This window comes from Coloeus monedula (genome assembly GCF_965178545.1).
Source record: "Coloeus monedula genome assembly, chromosome: 3".
Classification (NCBI taxonomy): Eukaryota; Metazoa; Chordata; class Aves; order Passeriformes; family Corvidae; genus Coloeus; species Coloeus monedula.
In genome coordinates, this window is record NC_138783.1 from 22,536,874 (window position 1) to 22,555,833 (window position 18,960).

General features: G+C 44.9%; 1 protein-coding gene across 1 annotated transcript in view; it reads left to right on the top strand.

Annotated features, from left to right (window-relative positions):
* The window catches only part of GSK3B (glycogen synthase kinase 3 beta), a 149,655-nt gene extending 132,372 nt beyond the window's left edge, over positions 1–17,283 (top strand). The window contains exons 10-11 of the mRNA XM_082278654.1: positions 4,328–4,426; positions 11,500–17,283. Coding sequence (XP_082134780.1) covers positions 4,328–4,426; positions 11,500–11,567 — 167 coding nt within the window. The 3' untranslated portion in view covers positions 11,568–17,283. The remainder of the gene's footprint in view (positions 1–4,327; positions 4,427–11,499) is intronic.
* The last annotated feature ends 1,677 nt before the right edge of the window (positions 17,284–18,960 follow it).

The following is an 18,960-nucleotide window of genomic DNA, read 5'->3' on the forward strand; positions in this document are numbered from 1 at the left end:
TTTGGGGGAGAAACAGATGTATGTATTGGGAGTGTGTCCCTGGTTCCCCTCAGGTTCTGTGGAAGCTGCTGGATAAGCTACCCTAATGCTCAAGCAAATCTAAAGCTCCTCTTTTGCCATCCTAAGGAGCTGATGTGCCCTCCCTCACACAGTGAGCCCTGGGAACGGTGAGAGAAAACAGTTCCTGTGGAGCAATTTCCTTAAGATACAAAAAGCAAATTTCTGTCTGTCATTAACAGGTGCCAGTGTTACCATCTATAAGGGGAAGGCAGGACACAGGCTGGTCATTAATGCACGTCCAAACAAGCTCTGTTGCAGGTGACCAGACAAACTAAAAAAAAAACCCCAAACCAGAGTTGTTTTTAAATACCTAAATACATTGATTAGTGCAGTGATTTTAAAAACTTTGTAGTTGATAAATGTACAGCAGTCCTGACTATGAACTCAAGATACACAAGAAGCTTCCTGTGACTACTGTGCAGTCCTTGTTCTCTGGTCTTTACTGTGCAAGGTTCCATCAAACTGGCTGGTCCAGAGCAGAAGTCCCAGCTGGAAACATACCAGATCGTTAGATGGATAATGAGTCATATTAAGTCATCTGTGGTAATTTAAAACGTAATGAAAGACAATTGTATTTTAAATAGCATTTGTTTTCAACAGGCAGCATTAAGTTCTAGAAGTGTTTTATTTGGCTGTATTCAGTTGCCTGAAACCCATGAAGTAGGAGGTGACTGCAGAAAGCTTGAAGGCAAAACCATTAGAAATTACAAGATAAATCTGACCATTAATACATTGGATTGATTTTCAAAAAGAAATTAAGCATTATACCAAATCTGCTGACCTGAGCACTGATGCTGCTCAAATAGACTCTAGAAAAAGAGCAGTGAGGGTATATGGAAGATCAAGATCATGGTCTTTGGCAGCCAGCTGTAGTTGTGGGGCATGTGGGTGCTTACTTTATTTTAGAGATTAAATCTGTTGAAGAGAGCATTATCTGATGTCTTGCATGTAAGTTTCTCTTAATTTAAACAAATATTGTATGCTAATTGGGTTTTGAAAAAGTTATTTTGGCCAAGGAAGTATCTCTGCTAGCCACAGAGCTGCAATTCAGTTAGGTTTTTAGACCTGCAAGACAGAAAGCAATTTTTCTTTTAGAAGCCAAGTTTTCAAATAGTGTGTGAAATGAGTGCCATTTCCTAAACTACTTGTAACATGTCAGTGGTTTTGCTGGGTCACAAAAATTAATGTCACTCCATGTTGTCCATTAAAGGCTGTAAAATTCTTTCAGTGATTCAGCACTTAGGAATGGTTATCACACTTCTTAAAGATAAATTACTTTTTGATTGAAGGGGGGGGTGCATTGGGGGTTTTTTTGTTTATCTTTTTAAGGACCCTAGCCTGTGACCTTTAATTTTTTTTTTTTTTTAAGAGAGATATATATGTATATGTTTATGTATATACATAATGGAAAGTTTGTTACTGTGACCAAAAAAAACCCCATGATACAAGAATAATTTTTCCAGGGAATTCTTGGAGTGTTGATATATCAAGTGTAATAATACTGAAAAAGAACACTGCACTGTTTCCCAACACCAGGCATTTTCTTGTGTTTGGGGAATGAAGGTGATCTGGTCTTCTGGTAAAACTGGACACTTTCATTCCTTCTCCTTCTTGGAGATGTTAACTGGCTGCACATGGTATGATTTGATCAGCAGAAAGCCAAAGGTGTTCTCCCAGCTGATGTAGATGGGAGTTGGGTCTCATAAATGAATTGTGGTAGTTGTTCTGTTCACATCGTGATGTTGAAAACTTTGTCTGGATTGCCTTGACCACAATAGCTTCTTGCAGTTCTATTGGTTGTAATTAACCCAACCTTGAGCTGCACATTTGGTTTTGATAACCAGGCTACAGTTGAACACCCTGCCCAGATACTGTGGGGGAAATCACAGAGATTCTCAGTATTTCGCAGACTGCAGATAATCACAGGTACAGCTTTCTCCTCAGTATTGCCATGTTTCATCCTTACAGGTGGGATAGGTGCAAAATTACATGATAGCAAAAATTCAAACAAGTTTGCAAGCGAAGTTCCTATTCAGCCAAGAGTCCACTTTACCTTGTTCATATCTTGTCTGAATTGACCTGCTTCTCTTAACTTCAAGACATTCAGAGTATGCTGGATTTAAGAAACTTCACAGCAAGAAAGATAATGTGAGGTTTGAGAAGGGAACAAGGTTGGTCTTCTAGTCTCTATAAAAGTTCTTTAAGGTAGCTTCATAGACATGGTTGCCCTTGCATTAAGCACAACAAAAAGCAATTATTATTGCCACAATACATAAGGAGGTGTTCTGGCAACATTAGATGAGGGAGGAATGAGAAGGGGCTCGAAGTGCCCTTGCAAGGGTGTTGTTCTGCCTGACCAAGTGGTTCTTCGGCTACAGCAACACTGACAGTCTATAGCTGCACCCTCAAGGCACCGCATAGCGCCGCAAGGTAGCAAGTGTCATGGGGTTTCCTTGTTGCTTTAGTTCTGCTTTTGTTTGGATCACAGCCCTGTATTGTTTTGAGTGATGAGCAGAAAATAATGCAGGGGTGATATAAACTTTCAAAAGAGCAAGGTAAAGAGTAGATTCCCAGTAATAACAGATTGGAGAAACAGATTTGGAAAAAGTACTAAGGGAGCAACATTTTCTAGCATGAAGCAGCTAATACCCAAGATAGTACTGAAGTATAGGTTTATAACTGGTGCTTCACTTGGATGCTTAAGGATTCATATTTCTTCAGTTTATTTTTCCATTTAAAATCGAGATTTATGAATTCTGCATAACATTATGAATATGAATTCTGAATTACTCCCACATGAATTAAAGATTTCGTATTTGTACAAGGACTGTGAGTACTGAGGCTTTTTAGAAGGACTAGCTAGGTCTGCTTAGACCTGAATGGAGTATTGCAGGATAGATTAGATGGGTTGCAGGTAATGTTACCTGCTTGCATTCATAAGTGCTGAAACACAGTCTCAAAATGTGTAGTAATAAGAGGCTTGTAATCAGGGGAGTCTTCTGCCTCTTGCCCTCCCAGCAGTAACAAAACTTATTGCAACGGTTAGCAGAGAAAAAAAATTCACCACGTGGACTACTGCTCCTTTTAGGCCTGAGTTTGAAGCTAGCATTAAAGAAAAGCAATAGCCTCTTAAAAATGAGCCCAAATAATTTGAGACTGTGTCCAAAACCCCCTTTACTGAACCCATGCCATGATTTGGCTGGGTTTCTGTACAGCCTGTGCTATCTGGAGGTCTTGCGTAAAAAGCTGTCTATTCTCCTGTTCTCATTTCTCCTCCAGATGACCTCCTGGAGCTCCAAAAGTCATCAGTCTCCTTCCGTGAGGTGACTGTTCACATCCTTTTTACCGGATGTTGCTTTCTCAGGAGACAGCCAGTCACTCCTGTTTCTGAAACAAACAGGACCTGTCTTGTCTCGGCTCAGTCCCACCTTCTGTGAGGCACTAGATTCTCTTGAAGGGGTGCCAGAAGATTGTCATTTGTTGGCAATGTGTTGCCCTTAATCCTCCCACAGTTGTGGCTGTAAGATGCCTACTTCTCATTCTGATACACATTGAAGCTATATTAGATTTGGAGCCTAAAAGACATGACTGTTTTTTCCCTGGTTAATGTCTTGAGACAGAATGATTGCATCATTTTGTTGTCCATTTAAATTGCCCAGCTGACCAATTCCCTTTGCCTTTCCCTGTCCTTTTAAAGGATATGTTACCTCTTCTTGGCCTCGCTCAAGGAGACTGCTGTGAGATTGGTCTTGGGTTCCTGGGTCCTTGAGAAAAAATGATGCTTGAGTGAGCCAAAGAACTAATCCCTGAAGCTCTTGGAGCAACTGTTGCAGCTGCTTGCTTGCTGAACCAGTGCCCAAAGCAGCGCCACTGTTATCAGCCTTCTCTCTGAGACTGATTGCAGGTGGGCTTGTGAAGAAGGGATCCTTCTCCAGTGCTCAAAAGGAATCAGCATTATCAGGCCATTGACAAGGTACAGGCTTGGCTGGTTCTTTGCTCACTCCCAAGCCACTGTCTTTCTCTAGGAAATTATTCCTTTGCCACTATCTGTAGTTTTGACAGTCTTGCTCTGGAGACTGCCTTGCTAACTATCGCTGTGGTTTCCTCTTGCTGGTTGGCAAAGAAGAAAATGTAACGTGACCTTGGGCTGTAAGGGCATGTGTTTCACCTGAGGTGCCGTTACAAGGGGAAACCCTAGGAGCTGATCCTGCATGTGGGGCACTTTGTGGATGATGAGCTAACTCTGTTTGTTCCACCTCCCCTCCAGAACTGTCAAGTAACCCATCTCTGGCTTCGATCCTCATCCCTGCTCATGCCCGGAACCAAGCAGCTGCTTCAACCCCTACAAATGCTACAGCGGCCTCAGGTGAGAACATGCAACTGCCTGCCTCCCTCCCTCCCCACCCTTGCTCCCCCTGCCTGGGCACCTTCCCTCTGCTGAGGCCCATGAGCCACCTCGGCCCACAAAGTGAACAGGGAGGAAGGGATTGTTTCAGTATCGCCTGAACCTTGGTCTTGGTAGGTGGTCATTTGGGTGCTAGCTTTGGTCACCAACCCAAATCTCAACCCAGGGAACTCAAACTCTGCTTTTGATTGCTTGGTTTGTTGGTCCTTCTCACTTGGACTTTCACTACTAAAATAAAAACGTCATCATCTCACCTGTTTTTTAGCAATCCTTGTGGATTGGTTCGCACCTCATTTCTGAGCTCTCAGCCGTCCTGAAATTAATACTGACCTGGCACATGAGTTTGTGATGCCTAGAAAGAGAAGAAACAGCTAGCTCAGTACACATGGCCTCTGTGTAGTGTGGATGGAGAGGATTTTTCCCTTAAGGCATTGGCATCTAAAAGTCTAGTTAGGGAGTTCAGCATGCTCACTGTCTCATCTAAGTAGTTGCAGTTGCTTCCTGCTGAGTTTGCTTGTGTCATCTTCAGGCACACAGCAGATGCTTTTGGGTTTTGGCCAGCAATGAGTGAATTTTTTGTTTGCCTCCCTGCTCTCTCAAGTTTCTGTCAGAAACCTTTTAAAATCTCACTGTTGGCCTTTAGCCACTCCATATTGTATTCTGTTTCCAGTGAAAGCTTAAAAGCCTGGTAATACCAGTTGGGAGACTCACAAAGAAATTCCCAGGTGCTGCAGCATGTGGCAGAGGTGATTCAGTACATGGCATTCTTCCTCTGAGTCAACCCTGAGTCAGCACACCAGAGGCTGTCTGGGGGCTTGGGCAACCAAAGGCAGCCTGCAAAACAGGTGTGCTTCCACATGTCCTGCGTGCACGTCAGCACCAGCCAACAAGGGCTGTCATCCGTTTTGTAGTGCAGGACACTTCCTTGGTGTAGGATAGCTGATAAAGAGAAGACCTGATTAAAAAGCTGCTCTTGAAACATGCAGGAAAGCATTTGCTGGTTGATGTGCTGGACAGTTACCTGATATTTGATGCACTTGGTCCAGCCAGTGCTGTGTAGAGAGCATTTTCATACTCTGGAACAGATGCACCCAGGTTTGAAAGATGAGACTTATCTCTGAAATTGCAGTAGCAGTAGATAACAGACACAACTTGTACCATTTATGTGCTCTGAATTTAGGAGACAGTAAAACTGCTGCTTTCAAATTTAGTATGTTTGTTTCATACACTTGGTGGTGTTTTGCAAATAGTCATGTTCTCTGTTTCCCTCTTATGTGCATCTGTTGCTCAACAACAAGTGAGAAAACAGATAAAGTAGTAAAAGTGATTAAAAAACTACAAAATACAAACATGGAAAATTATTTGAAGCCTGTCTGAAAAATACTCTTTCACTTAATGTCCCCTTCATGCCTTTTAAGGAGTTCTCTGTGCCAAGACACAAGTCTTGAGGAGTTAATGGGGCTAAGAAATCTGTTTTCGCTCAGCACTTTTCAAGGGCTCATATAGGAGGAAAATGCATTAGGCCAAGTCCTAAGTATGAAGTATTAAAAAAAAAAAAAAAAAAAAAGAAAAACCAGCCAAAGCCAAAAGACCCTAACCCACCCCCTATTATTGGAGTCAACGTTTTTAAAGCTTCTGTTTGCAAGCACTGCACTGAGGTGGGATATGACCTTCTATTTGTGGTTCAAAACCAAAAATAATATCCTTGCTGATTGGAAAGAAAATGTGAAATTAAGTTCGATATTGGACAGCTTTGGATTTCTGCAGTTGGTCGCTTCTTACTCACGTGGGTTTCTCAACAGCTGGTGGTGGGAATGTCATCAGAGTTATGATGTTTAGGATTAGGTTCTGTTGATGTTATTTTAATCTGTTGTGCCTTGTATGCTGATACAACACATAGCAAGCGATTTTCATACAAGGCGTCCCTTCTTTCTCTTGTACCCCCTGTACCTCCCAGAGCTGTAGATGTTGAGTTCCTCAGTAACTGCTAAAGCAGTGTGGGAATAAATTTCCCACCTAACCCAGAATATCCTGATAGGCAGGAGACTTCTCTGCAAAATGTTTGCTTGTGTGACTAAGCAGTACAAGTTCAGAAACTGCTTTTCTGAGTGGTGATGATGCAGCAAAATGTAGCTCGCAAAACAATAAAGGGAAGAGCAAATATGTAACTGTAATTCACATTATTAGTGTGTAACTTGTGCCTCTCTCTAGCAAGCAGTGTTAAAAAAACACATTTGTTGTAAATTTCCTCTTCTCTTGAGGCAAAAAGCTGTATTTGCTCTACTAATGGAACCTGACTTTGCACTGGGAGTAGGTAGCCTTGCTGCTCTGGCATTAGTAAATTCTCCTAAACATTTATGATAAATTCTTTGACATAGTGGCATGTCTAAAGCAAAGTGGAGAAAAAGAAAGATGAGATTTTTTGGCCCCTGCTTGAAATTATGTGCTAGCTTTCTGTGAATTATACTGGCCATTGATTAAAAATGCCAGTGGAGTCATATTCCTGGGGATGGCTGGAGGAGGAAGAGGATGGTTTCATAGCTGTGCAGCCACAGCATCTGAGAGGGGAGCATGCACACCAGGCTGAATGCATATCTGCTTGCATGACTACCTTTTTCTTCCTGAATCAGCCAGCAGTAGCTACCTCTCTGTTAGTCAGCATTAAGATGGGAAGAGCATAATTGCCATCTGCAGGGAAGTTGTACCAGCAGGGATGCTGGGGTCATCGTCTTAGGCATCCTGCTGTGTTGATCCCATGTAATCCCAAATGCAATGGTGTGCCTGAACTTTCAGCAACAAAACAGATTAGAGGTGGTGTTACCTGCCGTGTGTCGTCATTGAAAAACACCACAGTGCTCCATGAAATAAGATTTAGTGCATTTGTGGTATTCCTATTGAAGGAATTTTGGAAAACTAATTCCTTAAACAGGAGAAGACAGGTGACAGGCAAGCAATTCTCTCAGGCTTCCACAGGCTCAGAACGGGGATGAATCCATGACAAGAGAAGTAAAACTTGCACATTCTGCCAGTTTTGCTCAGAGCCTGGATTTCTACGTCCATAGGCAGGCACAATAGGAAAACCAGGCTTTCCTCCTTCTTCCACTTGTCTCCTCTGCTCTCCTGTGAGGATTCCCAGGCCGGTGGTAGCTTTGTTTCTCTATCTTTGCAGATGAGCAGCACAACCTGTCAGCATTACAAATGCACCCAGCTAATGCTGTCATCAGTGCTAATGGGCTTTCTCAGACTGAGCTGGCGTCTCTGTCGCTCTCTGAACTGTAGCCCTGTCTTTCCCTTCCAGGAGGTTTTTAAGGAGTGTCACGTCCCCTCCAAGAAAGCTGAGGCACTCGTTAGAGGGAAAAGCTGAATTGGAGGAAGTTCTCTATAATGATGAGAGATGCTTTTGCCCTCTGTTCGAAAGAACTTTGGGAAGCAGCTGGCATTTAAACCCTGATGACACTTCTTTGCCTGCACAGGAAGAGGTGTCAGGCAGTGGTTCAGGACAAAGAGGCTGCCCTGAACTCAAGCCGGGCACTTGTCTGTCCTGTGCCACAAAGCTGCATGCCAGCTCCTAGCTGTGCTCCCCAGCAGGGCTTTGCTGTCCTCTGTCAGCATTGCTGAGGGCCTGGATTTCCTTCTCTTATGCCCAAATACTGATTTTTCGTGGTGAGAAGTGAATGTCCAGAGAGCCTCATATTCCAGTTGTGCTCTTTGTCTGGTGCTTCAGTAAAGAGGTGCTGGAACAAGTCCCTCTTTGTTCCTCAAATGTCCTGTTGATGCGGAGTCAACAAATGAGATGAAATGTTAAAATACTGCATTTTCTTGCAGGCTGGGAGCCTGAGCAGCCTTAGCTTTCTCTGCACTCTGTCCCAGCCTGGGGGGACTTTATATATATATATATTGTTGTGAAAAGCCCCAAGAAAATGTTCTTGGCCTGCATCACCTGATTTATTTTCTTTTAACATGTGGCATATATATTTCTCAGGAACTCCCCTGTTACAGTGATGATAGAAAAGGAGCATATGTTACATGAAGTAGCTCCATCCCCTCCTCTTTTTTTCTTTATATCTATGTAGTAGCAATATAATGATAACAATTTCAGCCTCTGCTGTCTTCAGGAAATGGAGATCAAAAGACGCATTTCATTTCAGCAAATGAAATACAAGCACTTTTTGTACACATACAGAGAAGTCCTCTGCCAACAGTATAGACTCCAGCTGGACTGCTCGCATCAGGCACTGCCAGCAGATGTTGCGTTAACTGCAGTTTATCCATACTTGAAAATTAATCTACAACAGGCATAGTGAGAGTTTAAAGTGTGGAAACTATTATCTGGCTGGCTGGGTCACTTTTGATTTCTGTGGTCTTTTTTGGTCTGCATGCATGTGGGATTTGGGAATTGCTCCTTCAGGAAAATTCTCCACGTAGGAGGGCGTCTCTCTCCTGCAAGGCCAGCTTCCCACATAACATTGGTACTGTCGTCATGCTGCCTTGGTGCTTTAATTGCATGAGCTTTTTTTTTGCTATGGTGGTCATTCATTTGTGAGGGAGGGGATGCAATTAATTTGGGGTGAGATGAAAGGGAATGAGAAACTCCCAGGGCAGTCATCTGGCATCCTCTGCCCACAGGATGATTTGTCTTTCTTCCCACACATTCCTTGCAGAATTTCCTTTTCAAATAGGCATCACCCTCTCTTCCCACTTGTCAGTTGTGTTTCTGGATGCTGTTGATTGTTTGATTTTCTATTTTTGTCACTGTTGTCGATGTTACTTTATTTGTGACTCCGAAAGTGCTGCCCATTTCTGGCCGGCCTGTGTGGTGTGGTTGACAGGCTGGAGGGAGGGAACGTCATCCAGAGGGACCTTGGCAGGCTTGAGGGGGAGCTGTGCAAAACTCACCAAGTTCAACGGGACCAAGAGCAAGGTCCTGCCCCTGGATCAGAACACCCCAGGCACAAATACAGGCTGGGCAGAGAATGGATTCAGAGCAGGCCTGAGGAGGATTTGGGAGTGTTGGTTGATGAAAGGTTGGACATGAGTTGACAACGTGCACTTCCAGTCCAGAAAGCCAAATGTATCCTGGCCTGTATCAAAAGCAGCATGGGCAGCAGGTCAGTAGAGGTGATTCTGCCCCTCGACTCTGGTCTGTGACACCCCACCTGAAGTGCTGTGCCCAGCTCTGGGGCCACCAGCATAAGGATGTGAACCTGCTGGAGCGAGGAAGGTGGTTATCAGGGCCTGGAGCCTCTCACCTCTCCAGGTGAGAGTTGAGACTGTTCAGCCCGGAGAAGAATAGACCCTGGGAAGGGGCCTACAGGAGAGCCAGAGAGGGACTTTTTACAAGGGCATGAAGGGATAGGACAGGGGGAAATGGGTTCACACTGCAACAGGGTATGTTAAGATTAGATATTAGGAAGAAATTCTTCACTGTGAGAGGTGAGGCACTGGCACAGGTTGCCCAGAAAAGTTGTGGCTGCTCCTGGAAGTGTTTAAGGCCAGGCTGGATGGGCTTTGAGAAATCTGCTGTAGTGGGAGGTGTCCCTGGCTGTGGCAGGGAAGTTGGAACTGGATGTCCTTTAAGGTCCCTTCCAATCCAAAGCAGTCCATGGTTCATCAGTTCATTGCCTTTGGTCATGGCTGTGGTTAGGTCAGCGTGGCTGTAGAGCATTGCCCAGCCACGTTGCCTCGCGAGCTCCTCCGTGATGGAGAAATGTTACTCCACACGCACCACCCACCAGAGTATTTTGTCATGTTTAGTATTCCTGCTACTCACACAGCCCTTCAGGCTGAGGTCACCAAATCTGTTCTTTCTTTTTATAAACCCTTTCCATGTGTCTTTTCGAATACACTGTTTGCCCAGTCTGCCCTCTTCTGTACCGAGATAATAAGTCTTTCTGATGTTTTTTCCTGTTGCAGTATCAATAGCTTTGCAGTTAACCTTACTTAAATTAAGTGGGCGAAATGCGTGATGGTCTCTTGGGGAAAACCTCATTTAATATCTTTTTCCCATCCTGTATTTTATGCGTTTAGGTGTTCACCCACTTACCTATAAGTATCTCACAGTCTTTGTGACCTGGCTAGCTAGATATTATATGGAATGGTTCCAGGTGAAATTGGTGCATTTTTTCCCCTACCAACTTTTCTAATACTAGGAATATTTTTTTAAGAGGAAATACCTGATGCATGCGGCCTATGAGAACACAGTTACAATGAATTTCCTTTTGGTATTTCTTCTCAAAACCTCTGTTTTCTTAGAAGGCACTTTGACACATGCCCTTGATCCTGTGACTTGTCTCTCTGTGAAGCACTGTCCCTCCCTGAGAAGAGGTGTTGGAAGCATTTACTGCAGAGATCCAATCCTCTAACATGTCATGTGCTTGCATAAACCTCATTACTGGCTTCAGGCCTTGATGTTAATCTGCTTCAGCAGTTCAGAGGGTGGCAGATCCAACTTGGGTTGAGCAACACAGAGTACAGCAGCAGACTTGAAAGACTTTCTGAGGCAACAAGTGCATGAATTGCGCACTGGCACACCAGCTGTTTCTGACAGGGGAGCGGGCTTGTCACGTTCCTTGTCTGCGCTCATTCACACAACTAACAGGCAGATTTTATAAGAAGGACTAACATGTGAAACTTCAGCACCAGTGTGAAACCTTGTAGTGACCACAGACACTCACTGTGTAGGCTTTGGCCGTGTCTCTGTGCCTTGTCCTGCAGTTACAGTTCCGGGATGTAACACGGGTGACTTCTCTCTGCGCAGCCCGTGTTACAAACTGCAAAGCCTGCTGGAGCCCAGCCCTCAGCCCTCCAGGTTGCCCTTATCCTGCTTAAAGACCATCTTCCCCCTTTCCCCAGATTGGATTGTTCCATCTGCACACCCTGAAGTCAGGAGAGCATCCTAACCAAACACCATCTTGGTGGGGATTGTGGGTTTCCCCATGTGGAGAATGTCATAGCTGTTGTTTCCAATTTGTCTCTGTTTTGGAGGGTAATGCTGGTTGTTTTTTCTCTCTCCCCTTCTCGTCTGTTGTTTGCAGATGTTAACGCAGGAGAACGAGTTCAGACCAATAGTGTAGCTACAGCATCAGCCTCCAACTCCACCTGAACCAGTACCAAGCAGCCAGCTGCACAGGAAAAATCACCAGTAATTTGAGTCTTGCTCAGCAACACTGGTCACATTTGGAAAGAAAATTAAAAAGAGGAAAAAAAAAATCCAACAAAACAACAAACCAACCAACCTGTTCATTCTAGTGTTCAATTTTTTATTATTATTATTGTTGTTCTTATTTAACCTTGTAAAATATCTATAAATACAAACCAGTTTCATTGTATTCTCACTCTGCAGGGTGTCCGGGGCAGGGGACTAGGTGGGGGGAGGAGGGAAAGCGGAGCAATACAACACACCAATGTCTCCCCTCGACAATCTCTTCATGTTGGAAGTTTGCTGTTGTGTACTTCAGAACCAGGACTCTTGCCTCATACCCCCTTCCACAACAGAAAGAAGGAAAAAAACAAAACAAACCCCAAACTTCATTCTCTGCTGAAGTTCTTTTTTTTTTTTCCCCTCTTTTTTTATTTTCTTTTTAAGTGAAGTTTTGGACTTTGATGTAGTGCACAGCTTGAATTTGGTCGGGAGCTTAGCAGGGGTCATTCAACAGAGCTCAGCGTTTCTTGTCAGCAAATCCATATCCCAGGTTATCTGAAGAACTGCCCTGGCTCGGCATGGGGAGCAGGCGACGTGGTAGGAAAATAGGTTGCCATGGGTGGGGGGGAGGGTTTGCCGTGTGTCTAAGGCTTGAACCGCTAGCGGAAGCCTTTCATCTTAAAAATCAGTGCTAGTGATGAGAAAATCTGCAGCTTCATGTGGGAAAAGTCTTGCCCGAGCGAGTGATATATAATATAATACACACACATGCACGAGCAGCAGCGGTCGGCTCTGCTGAGGCATCCCCTTTGCCCAGCCGGAGCTCCTGCTTCCTGTGTCTCGGGCCGGCTCCCAGCTTCAGCAGAGAAGAGCGGACGAACAAAATCCTTGGCAGGGGCAGGGGCCCAGCTGGTAGATGGATGTTAAGGGACTTTTTGGGAAGTGGCCACTGTGAAAGTGTGTTTGGTTGGGTTTTCTCTCTCCCCATCCCTCCTTGGCTCTTGATTTGAACAGGCTTCCCTTTCCTAAGGTGCATACAGGAAAAGGACACCGGGGTTTATAATGTGAACTGTAACAGGCTACTGGTTTATTTTGTAATACTTTCTTTTTTAACTGCAGTTTTAACTTGCAGGATGCCACATTCTCCGATAGTTCTGATTTTAAATCCACAGCTAGAATCTGTATTTAATTTCATCTTTTTTAACCTCTTGCTTTTTCTTCTTTTTTTTGATCTCTATTTATTGATGCGTGTTGCCACGTCACCATTATGTTTTTACATTGGTAGAATATTAAAATACACATCCGAATGCTCTTGACGGTAATTTGTACCTGCTGACTTGTAGGAAAGCTGGCTCTATATGAGTGTGTGTGTATATATATTATATAAATATATACATGTATACATAGATACAATACTGCTTTTTTTATTTTGTCTACAATCTCGAATCAGTCTGACTGAAGCGTGAGGTGAATGCTTGTTCTAGTCCATCAGTTCAGGGTCCAGGCTTCCTCCCTGCGACGGCGTGTGGTGCGAGCATCCACGTCTCTCTTCCTGAAGTCAAAGCAATATTCCTTGCAAAAGGGTCAGGTGAGCAGCCGGATGCAGCCCCGGCACGGAAACGAGACTTTTGGAGACCTGATCTTGTGGTAGGCTTGCAGTTGGTGTCCGCTCCAGCCTTATCCTTCTTCAGAGAAACTGTAGTTGCCTTTGGTGCTTACCGAGCCGTTCCTCGACCTGTGGATCTCTAAGGCAAGCAGTTGCTTTTCGGGAGCACGCGGAACCTTCGTGTGGCCCGGGGAACCGGCAGTAGCGGCTTTGGAAGCTCGGCCGCTGCAGGGGCGGCAGGGGCTTGGGCACGAGCTCGGTGTGTTTCTTCTTGTACCTTTTATGCTGTTGACGTGGGATTTTTTGGAAACTGTCTCTTAGCAGCCCTGGAACTGATAAAAGCTCTGCCCTCTCCCTCCTGCCTGGCACGCAGTGGGTTTGGGGAGGAAGGAGCTGATTGAAGAGGTGAGTGACCACCTACCGTGAAACCGATAAACCCTCATGTTATACCCCTCGGCGATTTGCTGTTGGGCACACACACAAAAAAAAAGGTTTTAAAGCTTTTTTGCATTCTGGCTGGCTGCAAAGGAAAGCACACCCACGTTGAGAAACAGAAGGCTTTCCAAATCCTTACCTGCAACTTAATAGAAAGGGCTGAAGAGCGTCTTAACGCATGCGCTCAGCTAGGCAGTGTCCTGAAAGGTAAGTGAAGGGGCTTGGTTGACCCAGTGATCCAAATCCATGCAGGAGACTCAAAAAGTAGGACAGTGGCAGGGTATGGATCTGCTGTATAGACAAGACTGCTGAAGCATTGGCCACAGATGCTGTTATTTGGAGGCAGTAAATTACTGAGTCTTTAAAAAAAAAAAAAGTAATAAAAATATCGAAGAAAACTTGCTGCTTGTGCCAGGACACGTGGCTTTTCTTTTTCATTTTTTTGTTAAAGACTGGCAGAGGGGAGTTCAGAGCGTTTCTCTCTGGTTTTGTGACTGTGCTGGCGTCTGTGTGTGTCTCGTGTGTGTGTTAGGCGGGGGGGAGGGTCAGGGGTGCCCCTCTGGTTTTATTTCTGTTTTCAAGGATCATAACAGGATCACACACTCTTTTATACAAGTTAGATCCAGGTCTTTGAACAACCTTTTTTTGTAAATAAGAAAAAAAAAAAAAGAAAAAAAACATAGAAAAATAACAACAAAAAACAAAGCTCCTCACCAAATTCAAGCTTGTACATTATCATTATTTTTGGTTGTTTCTGAATTATGAGTTTTATTGCTTTGTATGTAAATATGTGGACCCAGGAACTGTTATTAATGAGCAAAAAGTTACCGTTCAGGGCAGTGATTCTGTTTAATAATCAGACAAAATGTAGACGAGCTTTTTAAAGCCATATAGTTTTAACTCTGTACAGTAGGTACCGGCCTGTATTATTGTAACAATAACTCTAGCGATGTATAGTGTATCTATATAGTTTGGAGTGCCTTCGCTTCCATGATTTTTTGAATTTTATTTCCCTTTTATTTTTTTTCTCCTCCTTCTTTATTAACGATGTCTCCTGCCCCAAACCCACATCTTTGCTCCCCCCTCCCCGCCCCGCTTTCTAACTCTTTGAGTGCTGTAAGGTTTTGGTGATACCCTGATCAGTAGTGGAACAAAAAGAAACCGTCTCCACCGTCATTTACTTCATTGGAGCCGTGGCTTTGTTCTGGAAGTCTCCAAGGTGCCCACCCTGCCCTCTGCTCCTCCCGCTAGCAGCAGCTGATTTCTTTCCGACCCTTGCCCTAGCAGCCCGGTTAGACTTTGCTTGTCTCTCCCCTCAGCCCTGCACCCCGGAGCCATCTGGGCAGCAGCAGCTCCCAGGAGGCTTGGCCTTTCCACCCTCCCTGCGGCTGTGCCGGGGGCAGCAGCGAGCGGAAGGGGCCCCCAGGGAGGGAAATCCTCACATCCCGCAGGGTTGCTGTGCTCAGAGCCATTTGGCTGCGGTGGGAGCGGGGGCATCGCTGTAGGAGACTGCGGTGGTTTTTTTCTGCCGGGAAGACTTTCTGTTCCCTTTCTTCTCCCTATTTTTCCCCCACATCCCTCCCCAAAGTCACTTTTGTTTTCTTGAGATAAGTTTAACATGACTCTTAATTTCTTGTGCCCAGCACGAAGGCCTTGTTTCTAAAACTAGTTTGCTTGTGTTTTACTACCTTGTTAGTATTCCACATAAGATTGTCTTGAATGGGAAAACACGTAACTCTTTACCAAACCAAAGGTTGCTGTTTTATTTCAAAGCATCTCGTGTTCATTCCAGTGAAGCAGAGGCTGCACTTTCTTTCTGGTGACACGAAGGTCAGTGATGCCAAGCTGTTGGCGACAGTCTGCTCAGAGCTGTCCCTCTCTTCTTTTACCCTCTTTCAGGCTTCTTTTTTAACCCAGTGTGGTCTTGATGTGTCCTTTACGTCAGCCCTGCTGTTAGTGGGTCCCTGAGCTGGGCTGGATTGCAGTCTGTCTCCCCTGATGGACACTCAATCAAGACACTGGTGTTCTTTACTATTAAACTTATCTACCTTGCTAGGGAAAAAAGAAAAAAATTACCTGCAAAAGAAAATTGACTGGTAGAAGATCCCTGAACACTCTGTCCCCTTATTTCGAAGCCAAGCTTTACCCAAAATAATGGCAGGTGCCTGCGACTTGCAACCTAAAATTCCCCCCGGTTTTCAGTACTTGGAAAAGCAGAAGTCAAGCAGCCTGTCAGACTCGTACTCCTGTTCTAGGAACCTCAGCCACCGCGGAGAAAAAGGAAAAGCCGATGAGGAAAAGCACAGTAGGGTATTCGGTCCGGGCTCTGCCTTCCGGAGACTGCCAGCGGGTACCCCTGGGGTGGCAGCTGATTTCCACGGGGCTCTCGGCCGGTTCTGGTCGTAGTTGGCTTCGTTTTGCAACACTGCAATAATGGCAAAACGACAGGAAAGGAAAACAGTACCTAAGGGGTTAGCTCGAGAAAAGTAGCTTCCTTGTGTTGGTCTTTCTCAATTTATTTTTAATATATATATATAAAATATATTTATATATATATAATTTGCTTGCCTGTAAAATTTGCGTTCATTAATGTGTTGCTGATGGATCACTTGGGCCTGTACACACCAATTAGCGTGACCACTTCCATCTTAAAAACAGAAATCTAAATATATATATATTAAGGACTGTGGGTTGTATACAAACTATTGCATACACTTGTGCAAATCTGTCTTGATTTAAAGGAAAAGCAAAACCTGTATAACATTATTACTACTTGAATGCCTCTGTGACTGATTTTTTTTTTTTCATTTTAAATATAAACTTTTTTTGTGGAAAGTATGCTTAATGTTTTATTATTTCCCCCACCCCATTCCCCTTGTAAATACGTTTTGTTCTGTGTGACTCGGTTCGGAAATAGTTAACTGGTACTGTAATTTGCATTAAATAAAAAGTAGGTTAGCCTGGAAATGAAATTTAAAAAATACCAAGTGTGTGGTCTTTATTTCAAAAAATTGCCCCATTCTTCCCTCCTCCTCTCTCCCTTCTCTGACCCTTGTTCCTCACCCTCATACCTCTTTCCACTCTGCAAGAATAGGTGGACGTGAATCTTTGTAATAGTAAAGAAAAACCTCAAGAAATGAGCATGTTTTCTTAAATGAGCTGTGTTATTCCATGCTATTTTCCAAGAGATGCCAGCTTGTCTATGATACCGTTTGATTTGATGGAGAGAGGAACCCTGGGACATAAATATTTCAAATTGAAACCAACCAATCTTCCTTTACCGTCCACCTATAGATACAAACTTAAGGACCTGTGTAAACTGCTGGCTTTGAATCCTGCACTCATGGTTGTTTGGGTTGTTTTTTTCTTAAATCATTGGATCCCATTAGTAATGTTATTTGGTGGTGATCTGTAAAGTTTGTCGAGACCACGTCCAGTGGACCGTTCCTCCAGCAAATCAGCACGTAGCTATCTCTGAGTTGGGTTTCCGGTACTGGATAATGTATGTATTAAACATGACATGTCTATTAGCGCAAAAAGAAAAAAAAAAATAAAAATCCTTTTTTGGGCTGGCTGACCTGGCCGAATCCATTCTGTCGCTATCCTAAAGGCTAGATGCGAGGTCATGTGACTGCTGCTTCAATAAAAACAAATTTATATTGCAAAGAGACTCCTCTTGCTTTGTTTGTGTGCCACGAGCCGCGGTTGTTCCCGTGAAACCTCTGCTGGGCTCCGGGCTGGAGCCCCTCCAGGACAAGTGGGAGCAGGGTGGGAAGGGGCCCTTGATGGGTCCACACTGTAAGTGGTGAGCCAGGATCCCCTTGATCCTCTCCTGATTGCCAGATGTGTGTGTGGGAGGTGTTCTGGCCCCTCCTGGGTGCTGAAGCTGTGCCCCTCGGAGCAGGTGCTGCCTGCCCCGGCTCCCTGACTGGGCTCAGGGCTTGATTTGTGCAGGCCCTGCTGCTCTGGGGCAGCGGGGTGACAGTGCCGGGTGGCCACCCACAGCCTGGCTGCCCCAGAAGCAACACGGTGAGCAGAGGCTGCTGTCTCTTCCCTTACCTTGATCCCACAGGGCCACCAGGATTCGGGATGTGTCCAACTCGTGCTGAGTCTGGGGCTGCTCTGCTCGGCCAGTCCGGCCCTGGCATCCAGGGTGGCCGGTTACGCCTGCAAACGCATCGCTGCCGGAACTACAGCACCTCTCTAGGTGAGTTTATCTATTTAAAACTTGCTTCTAGTGGGGAGTTCATCACAATCCCCGCTGATTTGGGGTGGTGGTCAGTCATCCTTGGGCACTTCTCTGGATGGACATGCACTGGGGCTTCCTGTCTCTTCTGAGCTTCCCTCACCTGGAATGCAAGCTGCAGGCTCTCTTTATGTGCTGTCTTTTCACAGGGACTCTCAGCTCCAGTCTCAGGTCTCTCTTCTGAAGGTCAGAGCCAAATGAACGGGACTCAAGCACCTTAAAATTTCTTGCTAAGCTGACTGGAAGGGGATCTTCAGCTCCTTCACATCTTTGTAATGTTTCCAATTATATCTCATCTACAGTTGTTTTAAACACCCTCCATAAGCTGTGAGTACCAAAAGCAGCCAGAGGTCCCCTGCAGTGCTCTCCCCAGTGCCAATGAAGGCACCGGAGAACATTTTGCAGCTGGTGCCTGTCTCCTTACCTGAGGATGGTATTTGCCCTTCTGCACGGAGGCTGCAGCTGTCCAGTGTATCCAGCCCTGCCTCCTGTGGTAACTCCTGCAAGCATTGCCAATGGGACTGTTACAGTTTCATATAGTGTTTATATTCCAATCAACCTTTTTAAAGATGTAATGAAACACCTTAGCACCAAGAGCCAGTCCCTGCACAACCTTCCAGGGAACATCATTCTGTCACCCTGTGAGAAAATACTTTTTGAGACCCATCTGCAAGCCAGGGTCGAATCCACTTAGCTGTCGGTCACCAACGCCTTGGAATGATTTAAAATGCTAATCCGAGCGTGAAGCAGCCCCAAGCTGAATGCAGTACAAGAGTCTGCTCCGCTGATGGGCTTTGTCTTTATTGAGCGAGCTGCCAGCCATCTGCGTTGGAATTAGAAGTCAGTGTCAAGGCTACTGGCACCATTTGTTATCTGGAAGGTGGCAGCTTTCAGGTTGCTGGTGAGGAGGTCCAAGTGACTCTCTGTGGGAGAAGAACAAGAGCCACAAAGGAGGAGGAAGCAAGCGAGCCGCAAACTGCGGAGGGGAGAGAGAGGAGCACTGCAGTTTGTGTCTGAGGCACCACGTCCAGTTGCTTGGAGACAGCAAGCCCAGCAGATGGTACACA